The sequence below is a fragment of the Aspergillus ruber genome (assembly GCF_000600275.1).
Source record: "Aspergillus ruber CBS 135680 unplaced genomic scaffold scaffold00006, whole genome shotgun sequence".
Lineage (NCBI taxonomy): Eukaryota > Fungi > Ascomycota > Eurotiomycetes > Eurotiales > Aspergillaceae > Aspergillus > Aspergillus ruber.
The window spans coordinates 174935-194964 of NW_024467302.1; the positions used below are offsets into that span (position 1 = coordinate 174935).

General features: G+C 50.5%; 8 protein-coding genes across 8 annotated transcripts; 4 read left to right on the forward strand and 4 right to left on the reverse strand.

Moving 5' to 3' along the window:
• Window positions 1–600: 600 nt before the first annotated feature.
• On the reverse strand, window positions 601–5209 carry EURHEDRAFT_410142 (DDB1/RSE1 family protein). The gene is made up of 4 exons (XM_040781293.1): window positions 4761–5209; window positions 2475–4548; window positions 1004–2288; window positions 601–950 (listed from the first exon to the last, which is right to left on the reverse strand). Exons 1-4 carry the CDS (start codon window positions 5002–5004, stop codon window positions 924–926), a joined length of 3630 nt encoding a protein of 1209 aa, XP_040640790.1. The 5' UTR covers window positions 5005–5209; the 3' UTR covers window positions 601–923.
• Window positions 5210–5363: 154 nt separating this feature from the next.
• On the forward strand, window positions 5364–7175 carry EURHEDRAFT_410143 (ubiquitin domain-containing protein DSK2). Its single transcript, XM_040781294.1, has 2 exons — window positions 5364–5989; window positions 6046–7175. Exons 1-2 carry the CDS (start codon window positions 5528–5530, stop codon window positions 6997–6999), a joined length of 1416 nt encoding a protein of 471 aa, XP_040640791.1. The 5' UTR covers window positions 5364–5527; the 3' UTR covers window positions 7000–7175.
• A 533-nt stretch (window positions 7176–7708) lies between these two features.
• On the forward strand, window positions 7709–9934 carry EURHEDRAFT_451739 (transmembrane 9 family protein; the record flags this gene model as incomplete). Its single annotated transcript, XM_040783971.1, has 3 exons — window positions 7709–7793; window positions 7867–9209; window positions 9257–9934. The coding sequence occupies 3 exons, from the start codon at window positions 7709–7711 to the stop codon at window positions 9932–9934; spliced, it is 2106 nt and encodes a 701-aa protein (XP_040640792.1).
• A 1414-nt stretch (window positions 9935–11348) lies between these two features.
• Window positions 11349–11717, forward strand: EURHEDRAFT_400872 (YjgH family protein; the record flags this gene model as incomplete). The annotated part of the gene is made up of 1 exon (XM_040780041.1): window positions 11349–11717. The coding sequence occupies one exon, from the start codon at window positions 11349–11351 to the stop codon at window positions 11715–11717; it is 369 nt and encodes a 122-aa protein (XP_040640793.1).
• A 630-nt stretch (window positions 11718–12347) lies between these two features.
• EURHEDRAFT_474290 (acetate uptake transporter family protein) lies at window positions 12348–13357 on the forward strand. The gene is made up of 2 exons (XM_040785381.1): window positions 12348–12472; window positions 12531–13357. The coding sequence occupies exons 1-2, from the start codon at window positions 12387–12389 to the stop codon at window positions 13069–13071; spliced, it is 627 nt and encodes a 208-aa protein (XP_040640794.1). The 5' UTR covers window positions 12348–12386; the 3' UTR covers window positions 13072–13357.
• An 889-nt stretch (window positions 13358–14246) lies between these two features.
• On the reverse strand, window positions 14247–15397 carry EURHEDRAFT_513707 (oxidase ustYa family protein; the record flags this gene model as incomplete). Its single annotated transcript, XM_040786196.1, has 7 exons — window positions 14247–14335; window positions 14395–14522; window positions 14574–14652; window positions 14708–14920; window positions 14974–15084; window positions 15134–15184; window positions 15220–15397. 7 exons carry the CDS (start codon window positions 15395–15397, stop codon window positions 14247–14249), a joined length of 849 nt encoding a protein of 282 aa, XP_040640795.1.
• A 646-nt stretch (window positions 15398–16043) lies between these two features.
• Window positions 16044–17570, reverse strand: EURHEDRAFT_410146 (M20 family metallopeptidase). Its single transcript, XM_040781295.1, has 3 exons — window positions 17019–17570; window positions 16562–16951; window positions 16044–16495 (listed from the first exon to the last, which is right to left on the reverse strand). Exons 1-3 carry the CDS (start codon window positions 17555–17557, stop codon window positions 16132–16134), a joined length of 1293 nt encoding a protein of 430 aa, XP_040640796.1. The 5' UTR covers window positions 17558–17570; the 3' UTR covers window positions 16044–16131.
• Window positions 17571–18004: 434 nt separating this feature from the next.
• On the reverse strand, window positions 18005–19847 carry EURHEDRAFT_375707 (putative choline sulfatase; the record flags this gene model as incomplete). Its single annotated transcript, XM_040778771.1, has 2 exons — window positions 18005–19348; window positions 19437–19847. The coding sequence occupies 2 exons, from the start codon at window positions 19845–19847 to the stop codon at window positions 18005–18007; spliced, it is 1755 nt and encodes a 584-aa protein (XP_040640797.1).
• Between the last annotated feature and the right edge of the window lie 183 nt (window positions 19848–20030).

Consider the following 20030-nt stretch of genomic DNA (forward strand, 5'->3'; position numbering starts at 1 on the left):
AGGTATGGGTACGGGTAGAGATGAAGAGTACGGAGTAGGAGAATAAAACCTTCAAATAACTCAATCGATAGAAACAAGAATGCCAGCCTATATACCCAGGTGCTCGTCCTATGTCCCATGCTCATACCGGACAAAGCACGCCCTGTGACATACCGTGAGGTTAACTTCAGGATCCTCCTGATCGACGTTTCTTCGTCAGCAACCCATAGTACAACCAAGTAACCTCCCACTCATAGCGCATTTTTGGACCCGTGGGGTCAATGCAGCGGCTTTTTTCACGCCCTGTCGATGACTGATGATTCGCGCCCTGCCACTCTGTTGTTGACTCGCCGCTGGACCGACGCTGGTTTTCAGGCGCAGATCATGAACATCGTCCCATTGGTACTGCGCGAGCTGGTACTTGTATGCTATGCACTCTGCATTGGTTCTGGCGGCGGTTGTGGTGTGGCCCGATGTTCTCTACATAGCATTCTCGGGACTACGACAATAGCCGATTGTATCCCCCGATCCAGAATTTTCCGCCCGTAGCCGGCTCGGTCTGGCTGGAATTATGTGAAAATTTTGACGGCGATCACGTTATGTCCGCGCATTACCTGTATGGGACCATTCTGACACAGGGGTGAAAAAGCAAGGATGCTATTGATCACTATCGATAGACTAGTCACTATGATACGTAGACTGCTCGGTATTTGTGTATGTATCGACGGATAAATTACGATCGAATCCGTGGTGCTCGGACTAAATCGTACTCAAAGATCGTCGGGTTCTTCTCGTCTCATACCTGGCACTTATAGAAAGTACAGGCATCCAGCTCTAGATCTTCCAACAGACACAGAAGACCGAGCGAGGCAAGAGACTGCTTTACTCAGAACATAACAGAGGACACGTTGAAAATATTAAATGTATTACTGTACGGGTATCTACTAGTATGCCACCCGCGTTCGCATGTCCTGTTCTCGTTAGCTTTGTCTTCTGTGCTTTTACTTGGGGAGGGCATGCTCACCGATATCTTCCGCTCAATCTCCCTCACCGACCGATCCAGTTCCCCCGCTATCATCATCTTCATGTCATTAGGCAATAAGAAATATCGCTCGCACAGGTCTCCATCAATAACGCCCTTCGCCGGCGCGTAGTAGCTCCGGTAGATCAGGTGGTCTCGTCCCGCCAGCGGTGCATCCTGCGCTGCCAGCTGCATCTCCAGACTCTGGAAGAAATCAACGTCCTCCCGGCTGATGAACGGCACCAACATCCCGACCGTTCCCTGGAACCCGGTCCATACCAGAATGTCCCGGCCACCAGCCACCAGCTGCGAGCGCTGCAGGCTGGTCGGGATGTCTTGGCTGTACACGTGCATCATCAGCTCCAATCGGTTGGCTGTTCCATGCAGGTACCCGCGCTCGTGTAGCAGATGCGCCCCGGATCCGTCTTCGTCTGATTCGTCTGACGTCTTCTTGGGACACCGCACCAGCCAAATGTTGCCGAACTTGTCACCGCCTGCTGTCGTCTCGTAGTCCACCATGGTTGTTGTCGTGGTCCATCGTGGCACCGAGTCATCCACAAACGGAATGAGAACGTTCTCCTGGTACTTGTACACAACGTACGTTACACTCTCGCGAACGTCGCTGACTACAATGCGGCTTCCTTGGGTCTGCAGATCGACAATCATCCTCGGAACAACCGGCGCCTGACACTTTCGGAGCAATTGCTTCATGCCAAGATCGTATATCCGCAGAATCGGGCCGATACCCGCAGCCAGACGGCCTTGGAATGAAAGGAGCGCCAGCGGCGGCTCCTCAACCTTGGTCTTGTGGATGAACTCGAGCTCGCGCCCATCCTCTTGGAATCGGTAGATATGGATGTAGCCACCAGACGATGACGGCGGGCTGACCGTCATGTCCTTAGCAGTACCCACCACAAGGAACGTTTCATCGTCTTGGCTTGTGAATGGCACCGCGGCAATACTAACAGCAGCTTCGTTCTCCTCGAAGTCGATACTCGAGATCACAGACTTGGTTACCACGGGGTCGACCACTTGGACGCATGATGCCCAGTGTCCCGTGCCACGGGGGTGTCCAAAATCTTCCGGCGGGGGCACCGACACATCGCCATCACGCGACTGGGCGTCTTCCACCAACCGTTGCTTGGTCCCCGGCGCCAGTGTGTTGTTATCCGATTCGATCACGTAGAACAACGGTTGCTCAGGATGCTTCAAGAAACGTCTGGGGGTGTATGTGAGAGGAATCGACTCTTGCAGCATGTTGTTGTCTAGGCGTTCGATGGAGAAGATTCTGTTTGCGATTAGCATTCATCGGAACAAATCATTCGTGAACATTTAATTGTGAAATTGATCTCAGCAGGAACAATTGGAGATTAAAAGGCTATAAAAATCCACATGGGCCTTTCGGAAAATTTTTTTCATCATTGATCGATGGAGGGCAAGGAGAGGTGTAAAAAAAAAAGTAAAAGAAACATACCGTAAGTTCTGGCCTTGAATGCCGACCATTCCCTCAATACACTGCTCGCTGGAAAAGTTCCATCCCCACTCAAGACCAGTGTAGTCCAAAGGAGTGAGCATAAAACCCTTCGTTTGGATATCGGAATACCCGAGCCATGGTCGGGAGCTCAAAGCCAGTACAGCTGTCTGGCCCTTGACAGAAACGCGAAACAGCTTAACCGGCTTGACACCAAGGAATCGTGTCCGAGTGTCAGAAAGCTCTCCCGTCACCTCGTCCAGGACAGTACGAAGGTAGACACCAGAGTACAGACCAATATGCAGATAGAGAGTAGTACCCCCCGAGCTCGAGTCAGCCATGGACATGATGTTCAATGAAGACGGGGCGGAAGTCAACGCCTGCACGGACTTGTTCTCCAATGTCGAGTCAGGGTCCAAACTCAAGATGCGAACTGTCGAGTCGTCACACCCGACAGCCAAGAACGAGCTGCGAACACGACCCTCGGGAACCTCGCCCAAACTGAGAGCCGTGACAGTACCTGACATTTGTCGTCTCTCGTCGTATTCAGCGAGAGTTCCATCGACATCCATCTCAAAGTAGACAATCTCGCCGGAACTCAACGCCACAGCGACCTGGCGCTCATTGGTCGCGGCCGCCACAATCGACCGATGCTGCGGGGCAGGCCATTCGTTTACCCGTCGGTCCACAAGAATGTGACGAATACCACGGGGGTGGATCTGGATCAACGAGTCCTCACCAAGCTGCTGAACCGCCAGCGTAGGCGCCGTGGAAAGGAACCCGGTATCCGTAACTTCCTCCACGGTTTCACCAATACTCAGAACGAGTGTACCGTTAGCGAATGAGAGAATAATGTACGCATCGAACTCATCCGTTCGAGTAAGCTTTGTCGTCCAAACAGCCGATGGAACGCTAGGGAGCTCTGACTCGACAATCTCCGAAACTTCCAGTCCATGCTTGAGTGTTCTGAAGCTGCTATGTGCTCCAGTTCCGCACACCGCGAAGATCTGTGGTGCGTCATCCTCGAACATGTTGATGACTTTGCTGTCGATCAATGGATTCAAAGAGTTGATAGAATCCACAAGATTGAGATTCTCCGCACCCCTGAGGTTGAAGTAGACTGGCTCATACGGAAGGCTGGGATCTGCTGAGAACGAGTCACTGGTAAACTCTGTCTCCTCATCATCATCACCCAATTTTTCGAACTGGTAGAATTGGTGGTTTCCGGATTCGCTAGCAACGTAAAGGAAGCCGCTCTTGAGGATCAACAGATGAGACGCAAGCGGAACGGTGTCAAAGTACTTGATTCTCAACCTTCTCACCTCGCCAGTGAGCTGACCATTGTCATCTTCCACCATGTCGATTGTGACCTTGAAAAGATCGCCGTCATCGGACTGCAAAAGGAAGAAGAACGCGCCTCTCATTTTGTGCATCACACCAGCCGATATCGTACGCTTGCGCTCTGGGTTTTCCGTAGGGCCAGACCGACGGGGGATGGGAACCCTGAACGCATCCTGGTTCGAGTGTCGATAGGTAATGTTATCCTCTCCACATACCAGCACACCACTGGGACCATCTGCCCCTCCGGGCACCTGGAAGAGCATGCTCGCCGTCCGGTCAACCGGGTCCGCCCACTTGCGAACAACATGATTGAGACCCAGATCGAGCTCGTAGTATACTAAGGACTTTTCAGCCTCTTCGTATGCCTGGCCTGTTGGATCCTGATCCGACTCGCCATACTCCATCTCCAGAGCCGCAAAGACGGGGTTTTCATACCCGACGTCTAATGCCACCATCGCGAAGACCAACGTTTGTGGCTTGTGGGCTTCGAGTGGTGAGGAAATCGTCAGCTCGGCCTGCGAGTTCCGATTCAACACATAGACCAGCTTGTTCTTCTCCACGGAAGCGATCATGCACGCTCTACCCTTCGGATCGGCCACCAGGTACTGACCCGGAACCACACGCCGGACGCCCGACTTGCCAAAGGTCTCGAGATGAATCCGGCTAAATCGATTCTGCGAAGGCACATATTCAATGATCGTGATGCGGCCCGAATCAGAGCCAATGATGATATAATCTATAAGCATCATGTTTGTTCAGCACACGTTCAACGACCAAGGGCACCCAGTGTCAACGTCGCCGACCGGAGCACGTCCCACATTTTTCCCGGAGAAGGGAGAAGCGCGGTTCGCTAGACGGGGATCGTGATGCCCGCGGAAGCTTGACGAATCACTAAGTTGCTCTTTTGAAATTTTGGGGGGAAAGTGAGAGAGTGTGACGAATACATACCTTTAGAGCTTCCGGCCAATCGGAACGCAGCCAAGGTCCGAATAATGCCAAAGACATCCTGAGTGTAAAGCGGAGTGATCTTGCCCTGTGTAGGGTCGGGACGGTGAATCGTCAACTTCGAGCCCGAAGCCGTGACAATCTGCTGCTCCTTAGTCCCAGCAAACTGGCCAAGAATGGCTTGAGTGATCGCAGTCGGAGGCTGGATCGTCAAAGAATACATAAACATATGCGACGTGGTAGCCATGATGGGTGATGTGGAAGCTCGGAGCTTCTTGTTGTCTTCTCTCAATCCTGAACAACACCAGACGCGGTAGGTTACGACGCGATTGCAGTCAAAATCGACACTAGAATGAAATCAATCCCATTGCTGCCGGCAAATGAGACAGGGAAGAGGACTCTCAGGACCGAGTAGTCCTCACAAAAAATAATGGGGGGAAGGGTGGTAGGTGAGGAAGCAAAGGACAGAATCAAATTGAGGTGGAAAATTCGGGAGCTGTGCGAGTTGGTGGGTTTGCACCGTTTGCACCAAACTGCACTAATGGCCACTGCGCCCACCGCAAAGGCGGACGATGGGATTCTGCCACCTTCTGTAGATGACTGGATGAGAGAAACCGGGGAACAGCGTCATTCCTCCTTCTCACATCGACCGATTGTCAATCTGTGGATACTGCTATCTCTACTTTGTTCTCTTCAAGACATTATTATTCTCATCTAAATCTCACTTTGCTCGCAGTCTATCGCCTACCCCACTGACCTCGCCCCGCATCATGGCTGATGACAGCGCAACCGCAGACGAGACGCCCGTCACTTTCCACATCAAGGCTTCTGAAGCTAAATACACACTCACTCTCCCTCTCTCGACACTAGTTTCTCAGTTGAAAGAAAAGCTGTCAACTTCAGAATATGCGGATACCCCGGCGGATCGTCAGCGCTTAATCTATTCCGGCCGAGTGCTCAAGGACAATGAGACACTGGCCACCTACAAGATCAAGGAAGGCCACACTGTTCACATGGTGAAGAGCGCAGCCAGTAACCAACGCCAAAACCCTCCCGCACCAAGCGCGTCAACATCTGCGCCAACTGATGCTGCTGCTGCGTCGACTGCTGCTGGTGTTCCCACAAATCTCGCAGCTGGTACAGGAAACAATCCTCTGGCCGGCTTAACAGGCGCTAGATATGCTGGCTTTGCACAATTGCCTGGTGCTGGGATGTTTGGCCCTGATGGCGGGGTGTGTCTTCACTGATATTCTTTGATGATAGTCTATATGCTAACCACTGTCAACAGATGGGCCCTCCTCCGGATGAAGACAGCATGCTTAACATGCTCGAAAACCCCCAGGTCCAGTCCTCCCTCAACGAAGCCCTTCAAAACCCTGCAATGATCGATATGATGATTCAGCAAAATCCCATGCTACGTGATATGGGTCCTGGTGCTCGCCAGATGATGCAGAGTCCCGAATTCCGCCGCATGTTAACCGATCCGGGATCAATTCGTCAGATGATGCAGATGCAGAGATCGCTTGGACTTGGCAGACCCGGCGGTGGTGGTGGCGCGTTCCCCGCTCCAGGTGTCACCAACACAACGCCGGAAGAGAACCGGGGACCCGAAGGCACACAGAACAACGGTGCTGCGCCTCCGCCTGCTTTCAACCCCTTCATGCCCGCCGGTCTGGGTGCAGGAAATCCTTTTGCGGCTCTCTTTGGCGGTAATCCAAACATGGGCGCGAACCCTTCTGCGGGAGCGACGACAGCAGGCGGTGACCGGCCGGCGTCTGATCAGGGAGCAACAGAAAGTGCCTCTGCGGGTGACACCACTACCGGAGAAGGACAGAACCAACAGAACGCACAGAACCCGTTCAGTCTCCTGAACCCAGCCATGTTTGGAGGAGTGCAAGGCCAGGGTGGCATTAACCCATTTAACCCCCAACAGAATCCTTTCCTTCGAGATCCAGCTATGATGTCGCAGATGATGCAAGCAATGGGAGGACAAGGAGGACAAGGAGGGGCCGGTGGCCCGGACCTCAATTCCTTGGCGGCTCTATTGGGAGGCGGCGGGTTCGGTGGTGCTGCTGCTGCTGCACCCCCGGACAACCGGCCACCTGAGGAGCGATATGAGCAACAGCTTCATCAACTGAATGAGATGGGTTTCTTTGAATTTGAGAGAAACGTGGAGGCCCTGCGCCGCGCAGGTGGAAGCGTCCAGGGAGCTGTGGAATATTTGTTGAGCAACCCTTCGTAAGCGTACTGTGATTCCCTTCATGCTGCATCTTATTACCTCAGTTTGGCGGTGTTATTTCTATTACCCTTCCTGTGAACTAGTTGAGTTGGTGTTTTCCCCCCGTCTGTACTCCTCGATTAATGAGGTAGTTGAGAACAATAGCAATTGTGTACGAATAATACTACACTTTCCATACATTTTTGTGCACTGTAGACTGCCCTAAAGTCAATACTCAACCTGAGACTGGAATGGGCCTATCCGAACCCGCAAGCGGAAGATATATTTAACAACAAGCCGCATTCTGCTTCTTTTCTTTTTACAACTACTTTAGGATACTCCGTTGGTCGTATATCCTACATTTCTAGGCACTCGGTTGCCGATTCCACTCGTTCTGGATGTGTTAATCGGATTGTCGCATTCTGGACCCGGTGCGATCGGCATTTCTTCGACTGTGCTTCGACAATCATTCTCCGTTGATCTTGATCTTGGTCCATTTTTTTCTCATTGAATTAAGAGCTCTTTTCTCAATAAACCCGACTATATTGCACTATATCAGACCTATAGCTATCTCCAATCAATGGTGCAGCTCCCTGAGAAGGCCGCGTACTGATCGTCCTTGTCTCGGATTCCGCCACGTCGAACCAACTTCGTCATTGCAAACCACCCATCCGCGCATGAGTGTTTCTTTCTGTAGCGTGGGTAGACTCTTCCCCCTTCCGCTACATACATGATGGCGTTGAGATGCTTCCTGCATCCTTGGCAGTGGATGCTGTGGCTGCTGCTTGTCTCTTACTGCCGCGCATTCTACATCCCCGGTAAGCTTACCTCGCCCTGCACCAGTCGTATCGCGGCACCACTCGACTAACGACGTCTTTTTCTGTGCTGTAGGCTACTCGATTAATCGGTATAACGACGGCGACAGCATTCCACTCCTCGTGAACAAGATTTTCTCCGACTTTACGCAGCTGCAATATGCCTACTTCGATCTCCCTTTCGTCTGTCCCCCGAGTGGGCGCACTCACGGCGGCTCCCCCTTCGGCTCTGGACAGAGTCTCTCGTTGAACCTGGGCGAAATTTTACGCGGAGACCGGATTATGACGTCTGACTTCGAACTGGAAATGGGCAAAAACGTCGAATGCCAACCGCTCTGCACCCAGGAAGTCGGACGGAAAGACGTCCAATGGGGCCGTGAGCTTATCAAGGATGGATATGTCGCGGAATGGATAGTGGACAACTTGCCTGGAGCTACGAGCTTTGTTACTGTCGATCGGAGTCGCAAGTACTATTCCACCGGGTTTAAACTTGGGTACCAGGAGATTTCGCCTGAGGATGGGAAGCGCAGATATTTCCTGAATAACCATGTTACTATTGTGATCCGTTGGAGACAGGCTCCTGATGGGCAGGGGAAAGTTATTGTTGGGTTCGAGGTGTATCCGAAGAGTATCACGGCTGCCGATCATGAGGAGGGTGGGTGTCCGAAGCAAGTCCATGATTCACACGCCGGATTCGAATTGAATATTCCGCCAAACCTGGAGAAATTGAAGGCGAAGTATCCCGGATCGTCGTATCTTCCCGAATACGATGAAGATTTGGAAGACGGTGCGACGCTGAAGATTCCTTATACCTACTCGGTCTACTTCAGGGAAGAGAACGGCGTCGACTGGAACAATCGGTGGGAGCTCTATTTCAACAACCAGGAAGAAGGCTCGACAACCCATTGGCTGGCCATTCTCAACTCGTTGACTATCTCTGGTGTCCTTGGTGTTGCGGTGTATGTGATTTGGAGTCGGACCATCCAGGGCGATATCAAGGGCCGTGGAGATGGTGCAATGGACGACACGAAGATCAAACTTGGTAGTTCCAAGGGCAAACAGGGCGAAGGAGTGTTGGAGCAAGGAGCGGATGTTGAACGAGACGCTGATGCTGGTTCTGATGATGACGAATCTATCGAGGATGTGAGCGGGTGGAAACTCCTTCATGGGGATGTTTTCCGTGTGCCGGAGTACAGTGGACTGCTTGCACCTCTCGTTGGATCTGGAATGCAGCTTTTCTTTGTGATCTCGGGATTGCTTATTCTAAGCTGTCTGGGTATCTTGAACCCTAGCTTCCGGGGTGGATTTGTCAGTGTCGGTATGGGTTTGTTTGTGTTCGCGGGTCTCTTCTCCGGATACTTTTCTGGCAGACTGTACAAAACGTTTGGCGGTTCGAACTGGCGCAGGAACACTTTGATTGTACGTTGTTACCCATTTTATTGTCCTGTTCTCCACTAACCTGTTAGACTGCGCTTCTCTTCCCGGGGTTGGCCTTTTCCCTCATCTTCATTCTAAATCTGTTCACCTGGGCTCAAGCATCAAGCACAGCCATTCCATTCGGCACACTAGTCAGCCTAGTCGCCCTGTGGCTCCTCATTCAGGTCCCATTAGTATACCTCGGCAACTGGCTAGGCTATGTCCGCGCCTCAGTCTGGGAACACCCAACCAAAACCACCTCAATCGCGCGCCAAGTCCCCATCCAACCCTGGTACCTGCGCAGTGTCTCTGGTACCCTCCTAACAGGCCTAATTCCCTTCGCCGTCCTCTTCATCGAGCTCCTCTTCCTCTTCCGCAACCTCTGGCAAGACAAATCCGGCTACTACTACGTCTTCGGCTTCCTAAGCTCCGTCTCCCTCATCCTCCTGGTCACAGTTGCCGAAGTAACCATCATCGCCACGTATTCCCAGCTCTGTGCTGAAAACCACCACTGGTGGTGGCAGAGTTTCTTGACCGGAGGTAGTAGTGCGTTCTGGATCTTTGCGTACTGCATCTGGTATTACATGTTCAAGTTGAATGTAACAGGGTTCGTGTCTGGGTTGTTGTTTTTCAGTTATAGTTTCTTGGCGTGTGCGGTTTATGGGCTGTTGACGGGGACTGTTGGGTTTTTGACGGCTTATGCTTTTGTTAAGAGGATATATAGGTAAGTGCTCTCTTTCCCCCTCCCTGATTTGGCAATTGTGCATAGAGGCTAATTTGTGCAGTTCTGTCAAAGTTGATTGAGTGGCCTGATACGGGCCAGTCGAGTATAAAGTCATTATAGTCAAATATATTGCATTACTACTTTACACTGTACAGTACTGCACTGGATAGGACTGGCAAGCTTGCTGGACAGAGATATTATAGCATCTTTTGGTATGCAATCAACTGTATTGTTTTCATTGCAGTGAACTCATCCCTTACAAGATGACCGCCCACTCCAGGATGTGGATTAATCTTTAAAGTCTCTTTCCTACAAACAGCTACTTCTGTTCATATAGCCCATACCTCATCAATGTTGTAATCTTTGGTGAGCCTTTAATGGGGATTGGTTATTGAATCGTGCTCTGCTACAGAACGAACGAGCGTCGTCTTTGTCGATTGTACAGATGCAGACTTTGGCCAGAGAGCCCGCTACGGGCAGTCTTAGAAATCACTTGAACTCGGCTTGGACAACCATGTTTCACCACTCCTGCGATGGCACGAGCCAACCGTCACATCAAGGGTTTCAGTGACTAGATTGACTGGGACTGGCAATCCAGGCTTGAGGAAGACTTTGCGCAAACAAAGGTAGTGATCACAACAGGAATGATAGTCATGCGGAGGACATTACTATGTCTATGTGATCTTTTGTATGGCGGCATACGATGGTGAAGGGGTGCTCTTGATTGTCTTATCTCTCTCTCAAATGTCAATGATAATAGATGAATCAAGTCTTAGGGGTGAAGTTGTAGTTGTAACTGATATTTCCTCACGTCCCGCAAAGCGAGGAACCATATATTGACGGCATTCCGAGCATGCTGAGTTTTGCCTCGTTTGCTTCATAAGACATATGTACTTGCATCACTGAGAATATAATGAGCTTAGTGCTGTGGTCGAGGATAGAGAATCTTTTTCCCTGCATGAATTGAATTATTAGGAACTAAGCTTCCCCAGAAGAGTCTTGGGTATGTACTACATATCTACCACCAACCCACTCAAACAGGAGTTTGCGGCTTATTCGTCAATAATTTTCACACGACACACCTCAGACCCTCTATTGAGGGCTTAAAGGGTAGATTGCTGCTGTCAAAATTGATCCAATATTCTACAAGGCGCATGCCATAGACGATAGGGCGTGGAAAACAGGGTCTTCAATGGTTTGGAACGCGAAAAGAATATCGTCTTTAAACACTAGCAACCAATACATGATAGATTGTTGCATGTTACCTACATTCGTACTAAATCACCCATGGCGGCTGGTGAACCAAATTGGATTGGCGCATAAGCACCGCAAAAAAATCAGAATGACTCACTATCATCTTCCAACGACTACTTAAAGACGGTACCCCATTTCTTGAAGCCTACTTATTTGGAAACAAAATGCCACCCTCAAGACAATTCTACGCAACAACCTCCCCCTTCGAAGATAAAATCAGGTACTACCGCGCTGTCCGGCACGGCTCCCAGATCTTCGTCTCCGGAACTACAGCAGTCGATCCCAAATCTTCACCCACTGCACCTCAAATCCTCTACCTCGGAGATGCGCGACAGCAAACACGTGTAGCGCTGAATGAGTGTATCAAAGCCGTTCACGCGCTGGGGGGCCAGGGAGCGGAGAGTGTTCGGGTGAGGATGTTTGTGGTACGTGACGATGATTGTGGACCCGTGGGTGAAGGGTACCGGGAGATACTAGGGAAGGGGAAAGGGGACGGGATTGGGGCTGCAGCGACGATGGTTGTTGAGGGGTAGAGTGCTTATGTTCGCAGAGAAAATTTATGGAGTATAAAGGATGCAATGGATCTCTACAGTTGTGCAGAGCAGATTATCTCTGGGCATAGCCGTTGACTTCTAATAACCGTATCATCTCCTATCACCTGTCAACGCCGCTGTCAGTTATACTTCCGTACCATTCCGCATGTTCCGCTGCGCTGGGCCAAGCCAAGTCGATCTACATATTCTAAACCTGTTGCTTGGAAATTTGGGGAATAGCTCGGCAAACAAAAGAAAGCCATTGGTTCATGGTGCTCCGGCCAGAGCCACTGAAATGCATGGCCTAACACAGAGTTGGGGTAAAACAATTGCTGAGGGTATGATGATATCAGACCAGGAGCATGGATATGACATAGTATACTTCTGTCATATTTAAGTATACTTGGCTATCCCCATTTCCAATTACTACAATATAAATTGCGCAAAAACACCGGCGCTCCGTACACAATGGCCGAGAATCCAGGTCCCTCCACTCCACCCAACATCCCTCCACCGTCAACCAACACCCCTCCAGGCCCAGATGGCCAAGCATCACCCGAATGGAAAGAGCAGACTAGAGGCCAGCAGCAGTATGGCCCCGCGAATCTGCATCCCACCCAGACTTCCCGCCATGGAGCGCTGGTGTCGCAGGTTCCGACGCCTCAGTATATGAAATTAGGCAACCCCGGTCCATTGGGTTTGCTTTCTTTCGCGCTTACGACTTTTGCGCTGGGACTGTATGAGTGTGGGGCTGGGTGCGTTTTCCTTCTTGTATATAGCTCATCATTGGTAGGGACTGTGCTAATTGAATAGACTCCCACATTCCAATCCTCAAGGAGACGTCGGTCCTAACCAAGCAATCTTTGGTCTCGCCGTCTTCTTTGGCGGCACAGCCCAGTTAATCGCAGGAATTCTCGAGTTCCGTGTCGGAAATACCTTCGGTTCAACAGTCCACTGCTCCTACGGCGCCTTCTGGCTCAGCTACGCCATGTTCCTCCTGCCCTACCTCGGTATCGAAGCAGCCTATAAAGGTGACCAGAGGGCATACACTTTTGCTCTAGGCATATTCCTGATACTTTGGTGTTTCCTGACACTGTTATTCTTTATTGCGGCTTTACGAACGAACGCAGCGATCCTATTGGTGTTTTTCTTCTTGACGCTGGCATTTTTCTTCCTTAGTTTGGCGAACTTTTTGGCTACGGAGCATCCTACTGCTAGTTTGAGGACTAATAAGGCTGGTGGCGCGTTTACAGTTATTTGTGCGTTTTTCGCGTTTTATGCGGGAGCTTCGGGGCTTATGTTGCCGGAGACTACGTTTGTTAGGTTTCCTTTGGGTGAGATTCCGGTTGGTTAGGGTGATGCAAGTGAGATTTACGCATTCCGTGACTCAGTGGCTGCAGACAGGAGAGTGTCGCAGTCTTTTCGCATGTTGATACTTGACAGCAGTACGGGGTGCCAAATATGCAGATGAGCAACGAAAGACTGGCCGAAACTGATTCAACTGCTTTGAAACAACCTGTGCATCCTTCCTTAAATAGTCAGCCTCATCGTCCGTTGTTTTTGTTTACATTGATCTCTTCTTCCTACAAGTGACCTTAGACATAAGTCTTCAAATGAATACAAATACTGCATTTCTTGGCTCTAGACCTGCAATGAAGCGCTAATTGATGTTAAGTGTCAGCGATACAAATAAAAATATCTTGGGGTTAATGCCATGCATTAATCCCGATATTAGGTCTTTCCTGTCAATCATATCCACCTGTCTGCCACTTTTCTCAATAGAGAGTGTATTGGCACGAAGAACAACAACGAGAATGACTGCCCACCAAAATGGGTGGTCGGGAGGCAACCAACGTTCTTCGGGCAGTGGCCCCTGCCCAAAGGTGCAGCGGGAGGCACGCACGAGGCCGGATCCAGCATTCCAACCCAACCCGGACTCTGCCGCGAATTTTGAGTCCTGGCGCTCTATTCTTATCTGTTTCCCATTAAGACATCCTACTATCTGTTGGCGTGAGAAGCCAACCAATAAGAGCAAGGAGCCTGCACCCGCGTCTCGTCAAAAAGCAATATATTGAGGGAGGCTGTGGAAAGACCATTTTGTGCTACTTCTACGTACTTGTAGAAGACCAAGTACATTGATGTGCAGGTTTCATGTATTTGGCGATTCAAGAGCAGTAGGCAGAACTTTCATCCCACATGGTATCTCCAACTACGGAGACATTAATTCATTAGCCGACGAGGATAATGCTGGATGTCAAATTGCACTAATCGAGCCAGAGCCAGCAAAGTGGCTTTCATTGATCCATTTGTGTATTTGATTGGATTAGATGGAAAAGGGGAGTCGCTGAGAGGTGTTACTGACATATGAAGTCCGTGAACAATCGCTGTCCAATTTCTTGTGACCCTAGGTCAGAAGTTATTTCTTCCATGGTGTTTGGTTTTGCGTACTACGTACAACCTTGATGACAACTCTTCTCTTTCAGGCGCCATGATCCATGGAAAAAAGGAAATGTTAATTGTCATTCGACTCTAATGACCATCATCCACCTTATCAGCAAGCAACTTATCCCCAACCGACACCCCTGTAACCCAATTCAGCCCATCCGAATACGCCCACCCTATTCAGAAAGCCCAATCAGCAACAACTTAGATCCCTTCCTTAACGAACTAAACTCACCATAATCCGGATGAACGAGCAACCCAGGCTCATAGATATCAAAACCCCGCTCTCTAGCCCAGTCCTGGATCTGGTCCCAGTCCTTGCACTGGTGATAGCTTTGGTCGATCCCGAAGGGTATGCAGGTTCTGCTTTAGTGAGTTTTTATGTATGAGGTGTAAAGAGGAGGGGAAGGGTACTTTTCACCCCATTGCATGGGGAAGACGGTTAGGTCTGCGTTGCATTTTGCGGATTGGAGGAGGTAGCTTAGGCAGTGCTCTGGATTTCATATCAGTCCTCATTTATACACATAGAACAAGTAAATGACACGCACCGCCATGCCTTTTCAACTCAAACATCTCTCGTTCCGTCGCGTTAGCATGATAATGATCCGTGTACAAAAGGTACCGCAGCCGTTTGATGCAGTGCACGGAATGGAAGACCGCAATTGAGCCGTATATACCTGATACATCACTTAGTTCTGCTAGAGCTGGGTTTTCATGGTAGCCATCGCTTAGTTCATTTTTGGATAGGCGGATGTTGGAGTCTAGATACTTATTAGCTCGTGCTTTATTGTTTATGGCCAGGGAAAGCACCCACACTGCAGCATATCAGACCATGCGGCGTCGAGCTCGGGTGATGGGGGACCGAATTCATGCCCGTCGGTCGCTAGGGTATCTGTTTTGTAGTGGATATCATTTTGGAGGGGGGCTGTTGTGATTAGCTTTCTGTCATCAATTGTGTGTGATATGCAACCCACTAGGGACATAATCTGGTACATAGTTATTTTTGTACCGCAGCAATATCCCGGCTCCAAGGACGATATAGCACAATACAATCGAAAACGAACAAGAACTACAGTTAGATGCCGTGGATAGAATAGCTTCTGGATATCTCTTTCCTCCAATGTATATCCTTCATCTTCATCGTTGCCATCCAGAAAGGCGACATTTGTGTCACCTTTTGTGGGGCTCTGCGGTCTGTTTAACAGGCTATATCGTGACATTTCCAACTCGTGCAACATATTAGTTGACTGCGAGATGAAGAATTAAGTCAATCTACCGCTGACCGAGTGAGTGCGTACGTCACCTCATCAGCTTGAATCAGTATCCTTGCTTGCTTCGAGAGCTTGTTGGAAGTTATGACTACGATGAATTCTGAGACTAAATGTCCGAAGTATGCAGCTCTAGATTCTATAGTGGTGATCCGCAAGCCAACGGTAGCAAAACAAGCTAGAGTCACATTCCATACACGTTGGATGGCCTGCCCTAAACAACGGATGTCATATCGTCAATCAACTCGCCTTGCTCTTCCATGACTTACGAAAGACTGTCAGTGGAGATGAGAATTATACCTGAAAGGGTAATGATATCATAATATCAAATCTACATCTTATCAATCCCAACCTCCGAAACGTCCAACATTCGAAACGCTCCCGGCAAACCGTCATCCATTCCGGTTAATTATATTTACGCAGGACCTTCTACCCTGACTGGCCAAGGCCACTGTTAGAGCCCAAGATAAAATTTCTGTAAAAGAGAAAAGCATGGCCGTGGCTATGTATTACATGTAACCACGCCTTTTTTTATGAACAAGCTTGAGCACCAGTGTCAATTGCAATGGATGAATTTTTTTTTTCCATTGTCTACACCATCATGTTGTGTCTATGTGCTCTAACTTAGTGTTCCAATATATCCATTGCATACTATCTAGTATTCCCAATCCAGCACATTTACAACTTCTCTTCAACACCCATCCTCACTCCCTCACCACCTTCTCCCACTCCCTCTTAACACCCCCAAACACCTCCCCATCAACCAAAACCCCCCACCCCACCAACCCAAGCACCCTCCCCACAACAACCGCCTCCCCAAACGCGCCCTCCGTCCCCGCCGCCTCTGCAAACCTCGGATGATGCATAAACACGCCCTCGTCCGCCGGAATCGCGAACATGGCGTGCAGCGTCGGCACGACGTAGCTTACGTTCCCGATGTCAGAGGAGCCAGTTAGGACTTTGTTTGAGGGGTGTGAGTGCAGTATGGAGCGGTTGTAGGATGTCATGTGGGTTTTGTAGAGGGTGCAGAGGGGGGAATTGTTTTTTATGTCGGCATAGAGTTCTTTTCTGTGCGGTGTTAGCATGCTGTATCATATGGTGCTTATAACCAGATGAGATTGGAAAAGGACATACTCAACAATCTCAACCTCGCACCCCGTAGCCCCCGCCCCCGCCTCAACACACCCCCTAACCCTCCTCATAAGCCCCTCCAATCCCCTCAAACTAGGACTCCTAACCTGCCAGTAAGCCCTCGTCCGTCCAGGAACCACGTTTGCCGTACTCGGTGTCTCCAAAAATGCACAATGTATGCGTTCATCGGGCTTAATCTGCTGCCGCAGCACAGACACGTTGTTGTAAGCGCAAACCAGCGCGTCGAGAGCGTTGACCCCGTCCCAGGGGTTTCCACCGGCGTGCGCGGTGACGCCTGTGTATGTTACATGCAGTTCTTTGCGGGCGTTCATCAGGGGGCCTGCTATTCCATCTGATGTTATGCCTGGGTAGAGGTCTTTTGGGCCGGGATGACTGGACCCTATCTCGTTAGTATCGCTGGTTTTTGGGTGTTTGGCAAATGAAAGGAAAGGGGCCATACGCCATCAACGAAACATCAACATGCTTATACGCACCCTCCTCCACCAACCTCGCCTTCCCACCCCCATTCTCCTCCGCCGGCGTCCCTAACAACTGCACACGACCCTCGCCCCCGAACTTCTTAACTAGCGCGGCAAGTCCCAGAAACCCAGCCACGCTACTAGTGGTAATTAAATTGTGTCCGCACGCATGTCCAATTCCCGGTAGTGCATCGTATTCCGCGTTGAAATTCACCATACGCCCGCCGGTACCGGCGATGGCTTCGAACGAGGTTTCTAGGTTGTAGGCGTGACGCGTTATTTTTATCTCTGGGAAGATGGTTGAAATGGGGTTGGTGGGGGAGTTGAGGGATTCAAGGAAGGTGCAGATAGTGTCGTGGGCGAAGTATTCCGTGTATGCTGTTTCGGGGTTCGAGTAGATTTGGTGGTTTAGGGCACGGAGGGAGGGGCCTAAGATGTTGATTGCTGCATCTATGGCGGATTTGATATCCTCGTTGGTTATGGAGGAAATTGTGGCGGCGGGGGTCGATCGGATTGTCATGGTGACCTTTGTGTATAGGATATTGCATATGAATTGAGTATTAGAGATTGAGCATTGCGATGTCTTTATAGCTTTCAGGGCACAAGTATGCGGGGGCTCGGCTACATGAGGGGAAATACAGGAACTGTTATCTTGATAAGGTTCATCGGCTGCTGGGCCTGTCAGGGTTGAGAATAGACGGACATCTCGGCACTGCATTGAATCTGCGGAAAGAAAGGAACGGTTCCGCGGGTTGAGTCTCTGGGTAGTTTCATAGCACATGTCTATAAGAGATTACGATCAAGATAAAAAGTTGTGTTGTATACATTCCGAGTGGTCTCAAATACCGTACACTAACATACAAAGTACAATCCGTATTAACTCATTAATATCCCCATAAATGCTCGCTAGCAACGCAAAGATAGCTGGATGACAAATCAACAACGCAATTCTTTTAACCTTTTCAGGTTAAACAGCAGCCCCCATAGCGTTAGCAGCCTGCTGCAACACTCGGGGCCACCGCGAAATCAACTCCACATCGTCAAGAGCTCCTTGGCCCTGGTTCCGGATGTAGGTTGTGCTGGGGTCTACACGCGGCTCGTAGTCCCAGATGGATGGTGTGCCCTTGAGGAGCGCGGAGTACACCAGACGCCGACGACGCTGGGAGCGCAGCACATCCTCCCTGATCTTCGCCAGGTCCCAGCGGGCGTGTGTTTCTTCGCTGAAGTAGGCAAGCAGCCTGGCTGGGTCTGTGGTGTCGGGCAGCGGCCCGGGAAGCTTGGCGGGACTGGGAGTGCGTGGTGGAGACGGGAATGGGAAGGAGGAAATGTTGCGCTGAGGAATCGGAGAGATGTGAGGTGGCTCGTCGGGTGTGGGAAGCGCAGCTGCCGCAGGTTCAGCGAGTTTAGCGAGCTTGGGGGTGATGGATGGCTCAGTCATACCGGCCACCAAGTTGACCTTCTCGTGGGGGTCGGATTCCAGGTCGAAGAGCATGGGAGGGTCGATCAGGGAGTACACGAACTTCCACCGGCCGCGACGGATCATCACGACAGGCGACTGTGTACCCTCACCCATGTATTCGCCAAGCACGGTGTCGGTCTTGGGACCACTGTGATCATCAGTAAGATGAGGTAGCAACGAGACACCGTCCAATGGCAGCTCGTGCACAAGCTCTCCACCGACAAAATCAACAAATGTCGGTAGAAGATCCATAGTGGAGACATTCTGCGACACGCGCTTAGGAGCAAACTGCTTGGGGTAGTGCACAATGAAAGGCACACGAGCGGAGTTCTCGAACCAGGTCATCTTGTACCACAAACCGCGCTCGCCAAGCATGTCACCGTGGTCACCGGTGAAGACAATGATAGTGTCATCGCTCAGACCGCAATCGTCTAGAACCTTGAGCAACTTGCCAACGTTGGTATCAACGTAAGTGCAAGCAGCGTAGTATGCACGACGAGCGGCCTTGATACGCTCTTCGGGCATCTCTTTACCCCACAGGTCGATGCACTGCAGCACACGCTGCGAGTGAGGATCCTGCTGATCCTGGTCAAAAGCGGGGGTCTCGGGCAGCGGAATGTCCACATTCTCGTAGAGATCCCAGAATTCCTTTGTCATGGCATAAGGGTCATGCGGATGGGTCATGGAGACGGTGAGACAGAACGGCTGTTCCGTCCGCTGGCGGACGTGGTTGTACAGATATTGCTGGGATTTGTAGATCACCTCCTCGTCGAAATCGAGCTGGTTGGTGCGAACGACAGGACCCGCCTCCATAACGGAGGACATGTTGTGGTACCAATCGGGGCGGATTTTCTGCGACTGTCAGCACTAATCTTTTTTTTTTTTTTTTTTTTTTTTTTTTTTTTTTTTTTTTTTTGCATTCTAGATTCTGATAACATACCGGTTCATCCCAGTTCACGGACCAGCCGTAATCACCCGGGTAAATATCACTGGTCAAGCGTTGCTCATAACCATGCAACTGATCCGGCCCGCAGAAGTGCATTTTCCCTGCCAGCGCAGTGTGGTATCCTTCGCGACGGAGGTAGTGAGCGTAGGTGGGAGTGTCAGCTGGCAAGTCGGCGGCGTTGTCGTAGGCGCCAATCTTGGAAGGCAACTGGCCGGTCACCATCACGAATCGCGAAGGCGCACATAGCGGCGAGTTACAGTAGGCAGAGTCAAAAGTCACACCTTCTTCCGAGAGACGGTCGAGATTGGGAGTTTTGATGGGGGAGTTTTTGTCGTGGAAGGCCAGGAGAGGCGCCGCCATCTGGTCGGCCATGATGTAAAGGATGTTGGGTTTCTTGGTGGCCATTTTGAGTCACCTCAAGCACCGTATGCGATAGATAGATACAGTGGACAGTAGCAGTGGGAGGATAGAGAGGAAGGAGAGTAGAGTAGAAGACGATAAGGAGAGGTGGCAGTAAAAAGAGGTGGAAGAAGACTGGCAGTTAAACTTTCCGCCGAGGACAGGCCGAACTTATAAAGACCGGTGGAG